Source organism: Amia ocellicauda, chromosome 1, assembly GCF_036373705.1.
Source record: "Amia ocellicauda isolate fAmiCal2 chromosome 1, fAmiCal2.hap1, whole genome shotgun sequence".
Lineage (NCBI taxonomy): Eukaryota > Metazoa > Chordata > Actinopteri > Amiiformes > Amiidae > Amia > Amia ocellicauda.
This window is the reverse complement of record NC_089850.1, coordinates 30071220-30089982: the sequence shown is the minus strand read 5'-3', so window position 1 is coordinate 30089982 and position 18763 is coordinate 30071220. Positions and strand designations below refer to the sequence as shown.

General features: G+C 37.2%; 1 protein-coding gene across 1 annotated transcript; it reads left to right on the top strand.

Annotated features, from left to right (window-relative positions):
- The first annotated feature begins 5880 nt into the window (after positions 1 to 5880).
- Positions 5881 to 16646, top strand: nr2e1 (nuclear receptor subfamily 2, group E, member 1). Its single transcript, XM_066701408.1, has 9 exons — positions 5881 to 6393; positions 10298 to 10443; positions 11469 to 11556; positions 12770 to 13005; positions 13276 to 13422; positions 13961 to 14057; positions 14509 to 14658; positions 15291 to 15396; positions 15601 to 16646. The coding sequence occupies exons 1-9, from the start codon at positions 6369 to 6371 to the stop codon at positions 15761 to 15763; spliced, it is 1158 nt and encodes a 385-aa protein (XP_066557505.1). The 5' UTR covers positions 5881 to 6368; the 3' UTR covers positions 15764 to 16646.
- Positions 16647 to 18763: the final 2117 nt, after the last annotated feature.

Genomic DNA, 18763 nt, shown 5'->3' with positions numbered 1-18763 from the left:
ACTGAAAAGGTCCAGATTGAAAACTGAGATAGGACCACTGCTCTTATTTAACCATAGTGATAGTTGTCACATTACTCAAGTAAGTATAGCATAGTAAGGTAATTAATTTATGGAGAGAAAACACCATATTAACCATAAATTGAACATGACATTTTCACATGTGTCAGAATTAACAATAGGAACACACTCAACAAATGCAACAAGTGGCATAAAAACAAACAACTCCATAAAATGGACTTGAATCATTTTAATGTGAAGGAAAAATATCTCAAAGTTTTGTTTAATTATTCCTAAAGTCCACTGTTTGCAGGTTCAGTTGAAGCAAATGGATTACACTGTGTCCATCTGCACCACAGCCTGATACACTGCCCCAAAAACCATAGCAGGGGAAAGTGAAAGCTGTTACTCTACATTACATGCTCTCTCTTTCTCGGACACATAGACACAAACTATATATACAAATATATTTCTCCATTGTGAATAAGCATGTCATTTGCAAAGATTGATACAACCCTGCACTTAGTGTATGAGTCTTTAACCAGTAGTGCCCCAGTGTGATGCATGTCACATGGAGAAGTCTGGCAAATCGAGATATTGTTTTCAAGCTTATGAAAATATGTTGATATATGTTTCACTCTGTGTTCTTAAGGGTTAACCTGTGAATTTAGTAATATGTTTGATATGAATTACATGATGGCTTTGCTGTCTATTATCCACATTTTTAGAACTAAGACTGAAACAACATTATATATAAATAAAATGATGAAAGATTAAAGTCTTCCTTTGATTGTAATAGGTTTTTGGGCTCTTCCTCAACACAAGGTGACTGGAGAATAAATGGCCATAACCAAGCTGAGCCAAAGCAGATCGGTCAAAATGGAAGACAATATAGTCACAAATCTTGCGTCCTTTACATTAAGGAGGCCATGACATCATCTTAACCTGGAGGAGTCTCTTTAATTTGCTGTAAGTAAATGAAGTCTGGAGAGCTCAATTCCATTCTGAGACTTAATTCCTTCCATGCCAACAACAGTGTGAGACAGAAGATCAGCAAGAGAATGTGCCTGACCTGCCTCTACTGCCATTGCCTCAAATCCAACTGCTTATAACAGAGCACAAATCAATGTGTTCCAGGTATACAGATATGTGTTTGCATTTAAAATAAGTATGTGAATAAGAGTTTAAATATGTTGTATGTTCAATATAGCAAGTTTGGTTAAGGGCCACAAGGAGTAAAACAATTAATTTTGGATAATATATGCATTAAGATAGCTCTTTATTCATTGTTAAGTTACTCCAATAATGCTGTTGAGTAACACTAATAAACAAGCTAGCATTTGATTAGGGCCAAAGCTAAACCTGAACTCGTAGATAATACCCCTTCTCTGTTGCCTGAAGAGCTCAGAAGTGTGGATTCGTCAATACAAGGTTTAGCAGCTAAATTTAAGACCAAGTGAAGCAAAATAATTGATCTTCTGAGGTAGCCAAAGTATAGTAATAGGAGAATTATAAAATGATATATGTTGGATACAACATGTGCACCTTAATACGTGTCAGAAAACAATGGCAGTTATTCTCGGCCTTTAATTGATAACAATTAAAATAAAACAATACAAATTAGAATATTCTTCTTACTGCTGGCAGTATTTCTAACTGTAACTGTGGGAAATGAGGCCTGGAAGATGTTACCACGTTGTCTTCAGTAAATAGATACAATAATATGTACATGAGCACAACATAGGCTAAATGTACTGCTAATAGAAAACTACAGAACTGTACTCGGTTGCGGCTTCAATTTCCGTAAGATGCCACTTTCTTCTAATCAGAAATGTTACTGCTATGATGTACAGGTTTGTAGTTTGCTATTAGCGGGTGGGTCAAAGTTTTGATTTCATCCAGCCCATTGTTTTATTATTATTAAATCGGGCCCTTAATCTCTTAATGTCCGAAATTCTGTAAGTAATCTTACCCTATGTTACACTAGACAAGTAATGCCAATTGTAAACTCACTCTCAAGTGGAAAAACCTGTCGAACAATTAACAGGATTTTCTCAATATGGCAGAGTTCCTTTCAAATACTTGCTGTATTATTCTCTATACAATGTTGTTGAATAGTAATGCATTGTCCATTTGAATTAACAGGCATATTCACAGCGCTTAATCCATGGAAACGGTACATATATTTTACAGGTAACTAAGTTATTAAATGCTGTGATTAATATTGCATGTGATTATACCTTTAAGTTTACCATTGCAGCTGGGTTTCCTCGTACTTATTAGGGTTACTGTCATTTTAATTTTGGTATGCCATTCTTTTTCGCGTATCACAGTTTACTAAAAACCTCCATATCTGACTATAATTTTTCTGTTCTATTCACACTTCATACTTATGTCACAGTGGTATATCCCTACTCAATACAGGCTACTGAAAGCTTCAGAAACCAAGTATGCACATTTACGACCCATCCCTAAATACATGGAACTGGCCTTATACTCCAGAAGTGAACCTGGAAGGTCAGGTGTGCAGGTGATCTGCTCAGTAGATGAACCTCAGTCCACATGTTTCCTGCTAATCGTCTTCTTTTGCTGGAAATGACAATTAGCGGTGTCTATTGAACGATAACAGTCTTGATGCATGGTATAGAAATGGGCCAAGATATAATAACTCTACAATATCTGTTTAGAGCTGTCCGCGGTACTGAACTCTTTCTAATGAGCATTTTTAATGAACCGCAACACTCCACAGACTGGAAAAACAACATGTTGAATGAGGCTATAGCCTCCACCGAAAAGCAGCAGTAGACCTATGTGCTGCCTACTATAAACAAACAAACATATAAACAAATGACCTCATTAGAATAATCGTTTTTTTCCCCAGATATATACTAATAAAATAGTAAAGAATACACTGTAGTAATAATAATAATAATAATAATAATAATAATAATAATAATAATAATAATATTGTTGTTGTTGTTGTTGTTGTTGTTGTTGTTGTTGTTGTTGTTATGTCACAGTAATGAAGGAAACAAACTTAACTCAGTCCTTGATTGTGTGTTTGCCAGCCGGAAGGGAGGCAGTTAATTTAGTGAAAATGCTTTAATAAACGAGAATGCTCTTATACCCTATCGAAGTAGCAAATTAAATTATTATTATTATTATTATTATTATTATTATTATTATTATTATTATTATTAAGAAGAAGAAGGCATCGCGTAATCTTACACATTCGTGTCACTGTGTAATAAAATACAGTATGAAGGAGTAAAATATGACCGGTTTAATTAATAATTATCTAACACTTGTCACAGATGAAGGTTTGAACGCAGAGTAGCTGGTGCTCTGAGATGACCCGAGTGTCAGTCCTGTGCCACACAGCACACAGGTACCCCACACTGCATGCATGCCACAGTGCGGCTCGGTGATAAAGCTGTTTTCTCCGGATGTCGCTTTCAAATATTGCCATCCCGATTAGCTTAATAACCCTTAACTTAGGGTCCTGAAATAATTACTCTGTGGAACAACTGTGCTGAAATGCTGCAGTCCAAGAATACCCAAAAACTGAAAAGTAACATTTTAAGATATGTTTTAGTCTTTGACGGACACCCATATGAAACCTACATTAAAAACTTTATAAATTGTTTAACTTATATTTTAATATTAAATATGTATGTAAAAATTGTACTGGAAATAAAAACATGCGTTGGAGTTTCCGCAGAACCACTGAGAAGTCTGTTAGATGAGTAATTTTATTTAAAAAATCTAATTTTCTCCCTTATAGGTTGAATCTCTCTCTCTTTTCCCTACTCCCCCCCTCCACAATTTAAATAGACATATCTTAAAAGGCAATTAAACCTCGGAATCACTGAATACAATCGAACTCTCGTCCTTTTATTACCAACCACTATAACTATCACACAACTTATTCATTGAAATTAATTAAGAAATAAAACAGTCGTCAGAATACATCAGAAATCCAAATAGTTAGTTAGTTAATTAATGACTTAAACTTTTAAGATAATGAAATATTGATACACATTACACCCACACCAACAAAAAAAAATACTTTATTTTGTCTCAAGAATTATAAACGCACTGGCTGATACGAACAAACAATCAATTTGTGTGAAGTGTGTATGTGTATTAACTTTCTCATAATTATTTCATACATGCTCTTAAGGCTGGTCATAAAAGGGTCATTGTATCAAAATCAAGGAAAATACATCTCACGACACACAAATATGTAGGCTACTGTATTTGTCTACATGCACCACATCAGCCAATATCAAGACTATGGACATCCGTATGGTCTTGGGTTCCGTGGGAATGCACACAATTAAAAACAAAATATGGATTTGTGGTGTTGCCAGTGAAAATGCAGCAAGCTGTCAAGGTCACAATGTCAGTGTGCTGCTTCGGGTGCGGTCCTTGGCTGACAAATTTCCACACCAGTAAGCAAACCGAGGAGAAGTTTAGTGCACTGATCCAAATTATTGTCTGGGTCTGGACCTCCACAACTTAACAAAAGGGATTGAAAAGCAATGCGTAACGTGCAAATATTCATTACGGACGCTTCAAATATTCAGTCAACTCACTTGTGCTGTTCCTTAAACTTGGGTAGTTTTTTATTTCAACGGACCTTGGGAAAATCGACCACAGAAAACACTGGTAAACATTTAAACACATTGAAGACAAACAAATAAACAAACAAAAAGGAATAAAATCCCCTTGCATGTTTCATCTTCAGATCTGATCTAACTGTGTGAGATACTTGGGCAGGTGCATTTAGGAGAATATTGCTTCATTTTGAATAGAGAAACATAGATCTCATCATACCGTGGTCTGCTTAATATTTTTTTATTATTTAAATCTAATCAACTTTTGGCTCCATTGCATACGAACGGCGTAACTGTTCGTCCCTTTTCTCACTACGCAATAAAATGAACAAACCGTGGAAACAGGTGCAATAAATCACAAGACATGTTTACTCAGTGGATTAAAAAGAAGCCTACTTGACTGCATGGCATAATGAAGAGAAAGGAAAGTTAATTTTATCCCAGATTATACGGGATAACCTGTAACATGGCATTGCAGTGGATTAAATCACACAATCCTGAGGCACTGAAAGGATGCAAAAGCGACCACCGCATTCCTTGAGCTAGAGTCGATGTCAGATAACCTGGATCACCTATGGTTTGATTACAAACCAAACGACTCCTTTCAAAAGAAGGGATTTGTGCAGGATCCCAGGGAATAAGTCCACCATGACCAATGCCGTACAGCGGGGCGAGGGCACAGACTCCACTCGTTATGTCGTTAGGAAGTGTAGCAGATGTAATTAAACGCGTTGATGCCCAGTGAGTTATGTGGCGCCCTGGGCTAAAGCATACCCCGACACATGAGCAAGAACAATGTTGCTGCATCTTTAAACCGGTGGGACCCGCACAGACTGAGAGCCCTTAGAGAGAAGGGAAACGCAACTTGGGAAAAAAAACAAGAACTCAATGAAGCCCCAGACAGTTAACAAGATGCAAGGCACCCCCTCAGTCGCCTAACAAGGTAATTTAGACACTATTATTTGACTTGACTTCTCGCTTTTGCCTACGTGTATCTCCCTCTCTCAGCCCAGCAGAGTTTGAATCACATTCAATGATACGTTTGCACACCCTAATGCCTCGACCAGATCGGTATCAATATCTTGTCTCTACCATGCAATAAGCACAAAATCAATCCACCAAACCTGCGTTGTGTATTTCCTGTGTTAGAGCCTCTGTGAGCGGCAGGAATGGCATTAGAATCTAAGAACCCGAAGGCTGCTGACGTCATACCCAAACAGGAGTTAGGGGGAAAAAGCAGAGAAAAGCTAAGTGGGCAAGGAAGTCCAGCACTCCTCCCCTCCTCGTCCTCAATACCTCTCAGAAATATTACCAAGCTTTAAGCTGACAGCTCGTAGCACAAAGTCACGCAGGCTGCGGGGCTGAGAAACACTTTATTAATATCATTTTAAGTCCTTTCAGAGGCGGTTGCGCTGCCGCCACAGTTGTGTTAACTTTGAGGGGCAGTGTGATGCGCAGGGGCTCTGCAGCTCTGTTCGTCGACAGGACTTTTGCAACTTCCAAACTCACATATTCATATCATCCGCTGGGCTGAGCTGCGGGATCGTGCTGTCCTAAAGAGCGACGTAAAAGACCAGGAGAAGGAGGAAAGAAGAGCCCACCGAAGTGCCTGATACGCAGCCCGGGAAAAGAAAGGATTTATTTTCAACATTTCATATTTCGCGATTCTCCAGTGAGCCGCTGTCACGACGGCACAGGAACAGCGGATTATCTGCAGTTGTATTTATTGAAGTCTAACCGAGACCCTCCGAGATGAGCAAACCAGCAGGATCAACAAGTGGGTGTTCTAAATGTGTTTTTAATGCAGTCCTTGAGAGATAGCATTTGATAAAACATGACATTTTACACTTTAGGAGTGTCTATGGCATTTCCTGATATCTTAGAAAGTTGCCTATAGGCTCTGAAGCGGTGCCATGAGTGCAGGGCATTGATTTCGTTGAGAAACACGTGTGTTTAGCATGGGGATATGGGAATATGCACATTGGCCCTTCATTTGAGAAATGGTGCTATCTTGCTGAAGTGCGCGATGCAGCGGGGTTTGCATGAATGAAGATGCTTGCCGGTGTCCTCTGTGACAGTTCTGCGCAAAAAATGCGTAAATTAGTTGTGCGCGCTTGTGCTGACGCGTCAGAGAAAGTACAGGAAAACCGGTGATATACATGAAACATCATTCTTAGTAGAAGTGCATATGTTATTTTTAATGTAGGCTACATTTTGAAACGGGGTTAAACGTCAACATTTGCAAAAAATGCGGAGCAGATAAATCCGAAACTGGTGCAATAAGTAATTCGGCTTTCCGAGAGGATTAAATTAAACCCAAGTTCTCAAAAGTGAAAAAACAAAAAAAAACAAAAAAAACGATAGGATGTGATCCCTGTTGACGTTATTGCAGTATTGGATTAAAGATAAATAGTCAAATAGGCCTATACACTTTTCCAGCAACAGGTTATATTTAGCAACTGTTGTATATCTTGTTTATGCAGTCAGCGCTTTTTAAACAAATTATGTTTTAGTTTGTTTTTAATAATAGCATAAGATGTGTGATAGTTTTGTTTTAAGCAGATCATAAACCATCTCAAAACTAAATACAAATTTCATGAAAACTTGAGGCAAGTAAACTTGTAGTATCAATACAGATAACAACATGACTGTATTTATACATCATTTGTATCTCAAAATGTTGTTAATATGTGGAGAAAAACTAAAACCAAAGCGCTGATTTAAATATATATACATTGAAATATTTTGAAGTATATTCAGCTACCTGAATTGAAAGCTTGTAAAGGCCGTTGAGATGTGAAAAATTGGAATACGGTATATATTGTGCCAATATGGTTAAAACCTATTTTAGAGATAGTTCTTATTTATACTGTCTGAGACAGATAATACAAAACAAAACCACAACACATATTCACATTTTCGATCTTAGAAGTAAATTTCATGACATGATAATTGCATTTCATTTTAAAGAAATGAGGATTTCCACAATTATACTTTATGCTGTCTCTATGTAGAGGCCCTGATATTTGTTAAGCACTACTTTTAAACTTTCAATCGGCTTCGCATACATTTATAATACAGCTTTTTGGCAAACTGCGCACAATTGATAATTGCGTTTTAAAAGCTTGCATATCTCTTTAGATGTTAACTATCCGATGGCCTAATTGTACCTTAAAAACAAGGCGTCATATTGATGATCTAAGTATTGAAATTGTATTGCGTACATATTTTTATTCGTTTAGTTGTGGAAAGAAACCCGCTGGCAAATGTCGTCTAGAACTATTATCAACGGCTTATGTAAGTTTCCAATTATCATTTTGGTGGAAACAGCCAACTGAAACATACAAATATATGAGTGAGTTGTTCAATAGAATATTTGATATTTTAGTTAAACCGACCTATAAAGCTGAAATAGCCAATCTGATAGTAAAAAAACAAGCTTAACTACTTGTTCCTACTATACTACATATTTTCCCAAGGGACATGTACAGTAACGTCTTGGTGTATGTGCTTTCTGCCTGGGTGGTAAGAAAAACCTTTCCTCCCAGTCTCTCAAATTCAAGCTAACTTCTTTCAACAGCTTCTGAGGTTGATGGTAATTACAGTAATAGAATATGCCATATATCTTTAAGCAATTATGACACACAATGAGCAGCTAGGGACCCCCTGCGGGGAGAAGTTAAAGACGCTTTCCCTCACTCAATAAAATTGTGGTTAATTTTACTTCACTCTTCTCTAGACGAAATCAGTCGATCACCAGGCTTTACCCCATTGCAACTGTGCCAAATTATTCGTAAACAATTAATTAAGCTCAGAGATTGGTGAAAATGTAAATATAAATATGGAAAAATAGGATCTGGTAAAATGATTAGCCCTTGTATCGAGTACACACAGCCTAGTGTAGGTCCAAAGGTGATAATTAAAAGTTATTTTCTTGCTACACACACACATATATCAATTAAATGTATTTAAATATTCATCTGAATATTTCTCAATCATTTTCTGGAAACAGTTTGATTAAAAATAAGATCAAACACAAATGCTGGGTTAATGGTACAACAGAAGAATAACAGAACAGAACTCAAATTTATTTTCACAAGAAAATTGGGAAAATGAAGCAAACATACACAAGAAGTATACTATTAGGCCTATTATTATTATTATTATTATTATTATTATTATTAGTAGTAGTAGTAGTAGTAGTAGTAGTAGTAGTAGTAGTAATAGTAATAGTAATAGTAGCAGTAGGTTGTTATTTAAGTTTATTATACATCCGAGGAAGAACTTTTTTCAATGGACGTTTAAAAATATATCAATTCTCTAGCACAACACATTCTGTGGAAAACAGGTCATTGCTGTCAGTTATTGTTATTCAGTGTTGTGATGTGTGCGCGCATAAATGACACCACAACTAATAGAATTGTATTCAAATATATTATGATGTTATATATGTATATAAATTCCAAGCGCACAGTGTACAGAGCAAAAGCTATAACCACATTTATTGTAGGTTTCCTCGCCAATCAAAGTAAACGTTACCTGCCTTAATTGCAAAACGGCAAATCCCTACAAACGCCTCCAACTAAAGTCGATTGCTTTTCCCTGTCGGTATCAGGCCGTATCCGAATTCCCATGCTACCCTTTTTGCCGGGTCACTGGTAAATCAATAGGCAGGTGGCAATATGTCATTGTAATTACACAGTCGCCAAAATATTGGATCATTTTTACAATGTTTTATTTTTGTACAATGTTTGTCTTTGTGGCCGTGAACATCGCGAAGCATCGTGTATTATCTATGTCTTCTGGGTCTATAATTTCCCCTCCTTTTTAGTTTGTGAACTGAAATCTTTTCTATTATTCCGATTGCTATGTCACTCTCTAATCCCCAAGCCTATAGACCTGGCGTATAAAGCAGCTGTCGAGTTTCATTATAAAGGGAGTTGGCAGCTTGTCGAGATCGAGGCAGTCAGACGAGCTTCAATGGGAAAATCATTAAGTTAACACTTTCTCCTAATGTCCCCATTGTCTGCCCTCAAACATTGTTTTAGAGGCCTTGAATATGACGCTCCCCACCAAACAAACCATAAACCCCCACATTCCCATGGACAGCAAATTCAAATGCCGACTAGTATTATTTGCGACAAGTTATTGTATTTTTGTTTTGCTTTGTTTTTTAAGTGGGAGTTGGGGGAGGTGTGTGGAGGGAGCTGGGGGGGGGGCACTTTTAACTTTCACCACTGAATATGTTACACGTATTACATTAAAACCGACTTTTCCACATTTGTAGTACATGTTTTTAACACTTTGAGATGGGTACTTGCTTTAAGAAGTTAGACTTAATCGTGGCCATTCACTCCACTTGTGCAATTAACTAAGAAACAATTGTGTTACATTTGCTAACATTTGCATAAACAATTCCTCAAAGCTCTTCCGGCTTTCTTGATTGGAATACATATTTTCCAGGACATTTAATATTTGATTAAACAACCCCATTAAAAAAAGAGAACATTCTAGAATGCTTATAGTATGTTCTGATGTAGAACATGTTTATCACGTCGATGCGCCAACTAATATTAAGTTTGTAGGAATGTTTTAATATGTAATATGTAAAGTGCTTTAGGGAACATACGCATATGCATTTTACAATTAAAAATTAAGTGTCGTTTTTTGTTTCTTGAAAGGTCGTATTTTGGACATTCCCTGTAAAGTCTGTGGAGACCGAAGTTCAGGCAAACACTACGGGGTTTACGCCTGTGACGGCTGCTCCGGATTCTTCAAACGAAGCATCCGCAGAAACAGAACGTATGTCTGCAAATCCGGCAATCAGGTAATCTGTTCGCTTATTTTATTCAGGTGTCACCCGTTTATTTTCAGTCCAGCAGGACTTACAAATAACATTGAACTGTATTTAAAGGAAATGCAACAGGTAGCCTATAACATATGTAGACGTACCGGTACTACATGGACATCTATCGGTGCATTCACAAGTTCCTTGATTTATTTACTTAATAATGAGACTTAGAAGATGCATTTGATTCTTGAATGGAATATGAGCTAAATTAACTATTTGAATTAAACTAAAACAAAGTCACTGTCTCCTTAATTATTCTTCAGTTTTGATGCAAAAGTCTGTATATTAATATTACAACAGATAAAAGTTGTAATGTTTGTTTGCGTCTGTGCTGCAGCTACTCGTCTGATGTCCTGTTTGTCATACTGTCACACTCATCCACCGTATACTTCGCACAAGAAGGTGGCGCTGTCTTAGGTGCTGAACTTAAAGGTGTTAAGGGCAAAACTTCCATCTCGCATTATTATTATTATTATTATTATTATTATTATTATTATTATTGTTATTATTATTATTATTATTATTATTATTATTATTATTATTATTATTATTGTTGTTTCCTTATTGGTGTTATTAGTAACTGCAGTATAAATCTTATATTTCATTTAGATCAGTACCCTTTAAGTGTCTATATATATATATATATATATATATATATATATATATATATAAACAAACCGATTACGGATTTTATATAACGTTTGACAGTTAGTTGAAGTAAATGTGAATAATTGACTAACCTGAAGCATGATACAATGCATGTTCCAAAGGATTACAGTTTTGGAATCAATGTTAGCAAACTTTTGAAATAAATTAAGCGCTGGCCATCCACATCCTATAAAACAAATTGATCCAGTGATGTAATTTTGTTTAATATAAGATGTTTCCTTAAAACCGACGATTGCAATGTATTTTAATTTTGCAACATTTGTATTTGTATGCATTTTATAAATAGACTTTGAATTAATGCAATTAAAGTGAACTGTGTTCCCCTATTGTAGGGAGGCTGCCCTGTGGATAAAACGCACAGAAATCAATGCCGAGCCTGCCGATTGAAAAAGTGCCTTGAAGTAAACATGAACAAAGACGGTAAATGAAGCTTCATTAAACTGGCATCCTGTCTTGCTGTGGGTTTATTGATACCTAGTTAGGCTAATAGAATTAATCCCAAATATTTATGGAAAGTGTTATGGTCCGCTCAATTGCTATAATTTACAGATGGCTCTTTCAAGCTCACGTGTATGGCAGAGCTGGTAACATTGCATCTGTAAAGAAGTGAGCTTTGCACTTTTTCAAAGGACAGTTTAACTCTGCGCACTCTCAAAAGCCTGGACGGGCATTCAACAATAATTACAATCATTTTTAAGCTTTTTGTTTACAGTCTGGCTGTGAATTGATGTATTGTAGTAAAAAAAAAAAGAAAAAATGTATTCAGTTTTGATAAAATCGGAATTTCCCAGACAAGAGCTTTTTCATTGTTGGGAAATGAAATGAATTCAGAAACAGAATCGACCTTTCTCACGGCTGTATCGTGTCATCCTCAAAGGATGGTTAATCGTAGGCCTGCTGTGAGTCCTAACAGACGAGCCTTTACAAGCGGCTAGTTCAGCCAACCCCACCTTTTAGCTGCAGATCTATAGGCTAGGAAAATAGTGTCTCATGTGCATCCTACATGTATAAATATACAGGCTACTTTAAATTTGAATTAAATTATTTGTCACAAGACTAAAGAGAGATATAAGTATATTTTAGGTGGAATATATATAGGTATGACATCAGTTTTAAAACTGATACACAAAAAAGTGCTATATGTAAAAACATATATAAATTACATTTTTTAAAGATGTTTAACTGTTCACACTATACACTTATTACTTTTAGAAATTACATAAGAACAGAGTTGGGAATGAAAAAGGACATTGAATGAATTTAAAAATGCGTGAAGGACAGAACAAATCATTGGTAGATTTTCCATCTGTCGTGGTGACGCTCAAACAGTTGGGCTTTTAGACCTTTTAATTAATGGTCCATGTTTACAAATACAAACAAACAAGCAATTGAATAGATAGTTCGACATGCAGACTTGTTCTCTTGATAGATAAACACTTAATTATGACAAGAAGAGCCTATATATTGTTAAACAACCTAACCAAAATATGCTATTGTAGAGGAAAGACACTTTAGTTTCCATTTTCGATGTTTCTACGTCTACATTTTATTATTTTGTTCAAGCACATGACAATACAATTAATGTAAAAATATGTCTTTCTTTTTTTCCTTGTTTATGTATGTTACCTTATAGCTGTACAACACGAAAGAGGTCCCAGGACATCCACAATACGGAAGCAAGTTGCTCTGTATTTCAGGGGACACAAGGACGTGAATGGGGCCACAGCGCACTTCCCCACCTCGTCCATCCCCGGGCCGGCCTTCTTCACCGCGGTGACGCAGCTGGAGCCGCACAACCTGGAGCTCAGCACGGTGTCCAGCACCCCGGAGAGACAGACCATCGTGGGCTTAGCGCAGCCCACCCCAAAGGTGAATTCATCCTGCTCACACGCAAACAGATTACTCATTAGGAAGCATACAGTATAAGCATACCGGGTAATATATGATTATTTATTATTTATGTATTTATTGTCAGATGCATGTATAACACGACAAAATACATACTATTAACTATAGCTACTTAACTCGAATTGGCTGATTTCTTAAAAAAATGTTATATATTTTGAAAATGCAGTGCTTGCAAGTACAAGTCATTTGATATGCAAAATTATATACCAACTTAAAAATCTTCAATTTCAGTATCCACACGAAGTCAGTGGCACGCCGATGTACCTTTATGAAGTGGCCACTGAATCCGTCTGTGAATCAGCGGCTCGGCTGCTGTTCATGAGCATCAAATGGGCCAAAAGCGTCCCGGCGTTTTCCACACTGCCGCTGCCGGACCAGGTGAGCAGACTCGGACCCCTGCACGGCCGCTTTGTTAGTGTGTATTTCTAAAAGTAAAAGACGTTTAACTGCAAATGTGTCAAGGTGAAAAGTTAATTTAGTTTGATTATGATTCATATTTGCATGTAGACGTCTATAACAAATAACCAGGTAACAGATCCAGGGTGATTTGCAAAAGTGTACAGATAAGAACTTGGTCGGAAAGTCATAATTATAGTATGTTAAAGATGATCAATGCACCATTTTCATAAACACTTTGACACGAGTTTATGAACGGAACGGAATTCGATTTTACTAACTTTTTATCTCCCCCCTTTAAAAACAATGCTGTCTGTGTTTTTCATCAATTGAATAACGTCAAGCGCTGCTGTTGTTTTCAACCCAACTGTTTAAGTGTACTAGCCTACTACTTCTGCTATTAATCATAAGAATACCAACAGCAATAACATCCATCCATTTATACCATACTTAAAACGATGTAAGTGCTACATCTCCAGTCCTATACGTGCAGATGTGTGACGGTATTTCGTGGTTACAGTTAATTCTGCTAGAAGATGCCTGGAGAGAGCTGTTCGTGCTGGGCATCGCGCAGTGGGCGATTCCTGTTGATTCAAACACCCTTCTTGCGGTTTCTGGTGAGTACTACAAATGACCAACAAACAAACAAAAAAACAATCTCACTTCTGTTTTGTTACTTTTGATAATTACCGTTAAGGTGCATTGTTGAAAAAGGAAACGTACAAAGAATAACACATTCCTGATGAACAATGGAATGTACCTGTCATTTATAAAATCACATTCAAATGCAAATAACGTTATTTTGTTGCATTAATTACCTCTTTTTAATTGTTATTTAAATGCAAATAGCCAAACGGAATGGCAGGTTCATTTTTTTCTTTTTTTTTACGTTTTACATTTGTACGTACCCTTGTTTCCCCTCTACTGCGACAGTATTTATCGTGAATATAGAAACACATATTATTACCACCATTCATGTTATTATTAATACTATTGTTATGATTATTAATAATAAGAATCATTAAAAATGTATGTATTGATGTATTTCCCGTTGTGTTTTATTGTAAGGCATGAATACAGAGAACACAGAATCCCAGCGACTAAACAAAATCATTTCAGAAATACAAGCTCTTCAGGAAGTTGTCTCCCGGTTCCGACAGCTCCGGCTAGACGCAACTGAATTTGCCTGTCTGAAGTGCATTGTAACTTTCAAAGCTGGTAAGTAGCTGCTGCATTTTAGGGCTAGACCATATTGAAACTTTGCCCTAATCGCTGTCAAAAGTACAATCTAAAACTAAACTTCATTTTAGGCTATATTTGGTTGATTATATATTTACATTCATTCCCTATACTCCCTATACTCCACCAATCATTCAAAAACTTGATTAACACTCTGCTCAGTAATCTTGCCACTGGTTTAGTTATATAATGCAAACTGAGTTGGAGTAACTAAGAAAATGGCTAAATGTCAACAATGACTTAGAAATGGTAAATATGGTAAATATAATAGAAACAATGCATTGGTTAAATGACATTTAAACCTACTCTTTTCTTTAATATATCTACAATAATGCTCCATATGTGAATTCAGTGTAAGAAGGCGGACAGATGGCCCTCCAGCGTCTACTGTATCGCATGCCTGCGTGAACAGATGCATCCTATACAGGGAGATGGGCTGCAGTGTATCAGCTGTCAGTGCTACCTGCGTCATCTCCCTTAGGATTTGAAGTTCTGTTTCTATATGCAGTTCGAAGTGTGTGTGCATCTATGAAATATGTTTCCTGAACCTCGTCTTGCCCGGTCGGCTCAGATCACTATAGGATGTGCAACTGTCCGGTGTTGTCTTGCAGTGCCCACTCACAGCGGGTCGGAAGTGCGCAGTTTCCGCAATGCGGCTGCCATCGCGGCGCTGCAGGACGAGGCGCAACTGACGCTCAACAGCTACATCCACACCAGGTAGAGCAAGGCTGTGGCTGTTTTTAGAGAGGGGGGGGTCTTCTTTTAATATTGAACAGATCCGACATGTCTGGGAAGTGGGAAGGCTGACTCTTGAGAAATATGCCTTTAAAAACCAGCCATTAAAGTTATTATTGTCTAAATACATATCTTCTATGGAATAAGGCAAATAATAATGTGTACCCTTTTTATTTGTATTGGTAGGTACCCCACCCAGCCATGTCGCTTTGGGAAACTGCTCTTACTTCTGCCAGCGTTGCGGTCAGTTAGCCCTTCAACCATCGAAGAAGTGTTTTTCAAGAAAACAATTGGAAACGTCCCGATAACACGGCTTCTTTCCGACATGTACAAATCCAGTGATATCTGAATGTGCCCATTGACAACAGAGGCTCGTGTCTTCGATAGTCATTAAAATCGTGTTACGGACCGACATCACACACTGCAGTGAGGAGAGTTGCGGCTGCAGATCTGAGGACCAGCTCTGGCTCCAACCACCCCCGTCCAGGACTTGCGTTTTGAAGCTGGAAGTGTGATCGGGGTCCACTAGGGCAAGACAATCCACTTTAAAACAATAGCACATGCTTACTATTTTAATGCCGTTTCTTAAAAGGAGCTTGCTTCGGTTGAAGACGATTCAACACAATTGATTGTAATTGCACTGTTTCGGTTTGGTTTTAGTGTGCAGAAGGATTTTTCCATCCAAGTGGCCTATGAGGTGACTGTGAAGCTCTTATGAATAAATCGTCCGTCTGTTTATCTGAAGACTCAAAGACAAATGAGCTTTGCTGTCAATGCACCGCAGACACCGAGAGGACAGAATCGACGGCGGAGGCAGGTAGTCGCTGTCCCCGACACGGTGCTGAAACCAAAGGCCTCCGGGTCGCATCACTGACCCCGCGGCACAGCGGTGCGGTGCGCCTGGTGCGACGTGGATCACAGGCTATTTGAAGACCAGGATAACTTGGGAGCTTTTTTCTGCCTCGGTCATAGTTTTGTCGGCCAACAGGCTGCTGAAGGCAAAAGTAAGAACTTATTTTCTGAAGGAGAAAAACTTTTCCGCCTCTTTCCAATCAATGGCGGCTTCAAGAACAATTGCTTTGTAAAAGTAGACACTAACACTGAAACATTCAGCACTTGTTTTTTCGTTTTTGTTTTTTAATAGGGTGTATATTCTTCTCTGTTGTAAAAACTGAAGTTTTAATTTTGTGAAAGTTGTACTGATATATATTATTAGAATAAATAATATTGAATTGCAACGTTCTGTTTTTAGTTGTTTCAGCCACATCTTTGAAAGGAAGAGACTGACCTTGAGCAATTACGAAGTTTCACCTACCAAAGAATCGCAAATTACAAAGTTGTATTCTATTGGAGTTTATTTAATTGTCAGAGGCCACTTTGTCTTACTTTTATGATACAAATGATACAAGTTTGCAATTTCTGTTTTTTGTTTTTTTTTAGGTCAATTTTGATTTGGTCTAGGTCATTGACAGCATTTTTACAATATTTTTTGTATTCTGTCACTAGGTCCTGCTGCTTTCATTTTATAATTACAGTCTGTAATTACAGGCTAGGTGTGTAGACTACATATAACAGTTGAATTTAAAATGGCGTATTTACACAAAACACAAATGAGAATGATGATCTGCCAACGATGAGGATGATGGTAGATGTATCACTTATTTTTTCAACACAGATTTTGTCCCTGAAAAAGTGTGTGCAGATTTTCATTTATAGTACTATGAACTTTGAGGAAAACATTTCCTTAGACTTGCTTTAAAGATGGAAAAAATTACCTACAGAGGATATCATATATTAAAAAACAAACAAAACGAATCCAGACCCACAAAACTTGAATAATATGGTATTTTACATGTTTATCCATCCATCCATCCAGTTTCAAAACCACTTATTTTACATGTCCATAATACCCAAATATTTTTCATTTTAAACAATACAAATTGGTGCAGATTGTACTTACCAACAACCTTATCCTTTATTTAAATAGTCTAGTGGGTACAGGTGTAGATAGATATACATCTAGATATATTCTGGGTAGTACATAGGAGTATATAGTTAAGTTGGCTTTATTGAAGTATTAGGAAAGAAGAAACATATTTGACAAATGTTAAGTTGTATTACAATGCCTGTTTCCTACATTGTTTAACACAGAAAAACCTATCAAAGATTGTAATGCAACATCAAAGTAGTTTTTCTGTTGTTAAACAAACATGGTGTCTCAATGAGTTGTAATACACTTACACACATCCCCATCTAAAGATGGAATAATTTGAAAACATGCATTTAAAAAAACAAACTACCTTCTAACGAAAATAGATTGAAAATACTATACAAATCTCAAGATAGCCCTGCTGTCTGTGCTTGTTATATTTGAGTAAATGGCAAAATCGTTTGCTCTGCTTGAACTTCTAATAGGACACATTTCTTCTTTGGAGATAAATGATAGTAACTTAAGACTGTAGAAATTAAACAAGAATTCAGGTAAGGATGGTTTAGAAATCTTGATGCTTTAATTTTGTTGGTAGTATAGGCAAATAATGAAAACATTAGAGTGATCAGTGTTCGGTGTGGATCAGGTTATCCAGAGAAGACAACACTCCCTAGTTAGGTCAACACAGTACCCATTGTGAGCACAAAGAGAGAACGAGGACAGCAGACAAGCATGCTGAGAAATATTGTTCTCTCCAGAAAGCAGCACACAGCTACTCCTGAGAAACATGGTGACCCTCCTAAATTAGCTCAGGTGCAACCAATTGCCTTCAGAATTCACACAATAAGGTGAATGGAGTCCATCTGTGTGCAATAAAAGTGGTTCACATGATTTCAGATGAAAAACACTCATCTCTGTAAGGTCAGTTGGATAGTGCATTCAAAGCAAAGATACTACCATGAAGACCAATGAGCTTTCAAAACAACTCTGGGATAAAGTTGTGGAAAGGCACAGATCAGGTAGAGAGTATTAAGAAGCAGTGAAATATCATTGGGAGCACAGGCAAACCCATCATTAAAGTAAAGTATACAGCACCACCCAGAATCTGCTTGGAGCAGACTGTCCTCCCACACTGAGCACCCATAAGCAGTAAGAAGCCACCAAGGGGCCAATGATAACTCTGAAAGACCTACAGTGTTACATGGCTGTGATGGGAGACTGTACATGTATCAACAATAGCTCAGGTTCTTCACAAATCTGGTCTGTATGGAAGAATGGCAAGAAGGAAGACATTTCTGAAAAAATGATGTAAAATCCCACTTGGAAATTGCAAAAAGTTATGAGGGTCAGATGAAACAAAAATTGATTATGATTGGGGCAAACCCAACACAGCACACCACCCAGGTAACACCATCCCTA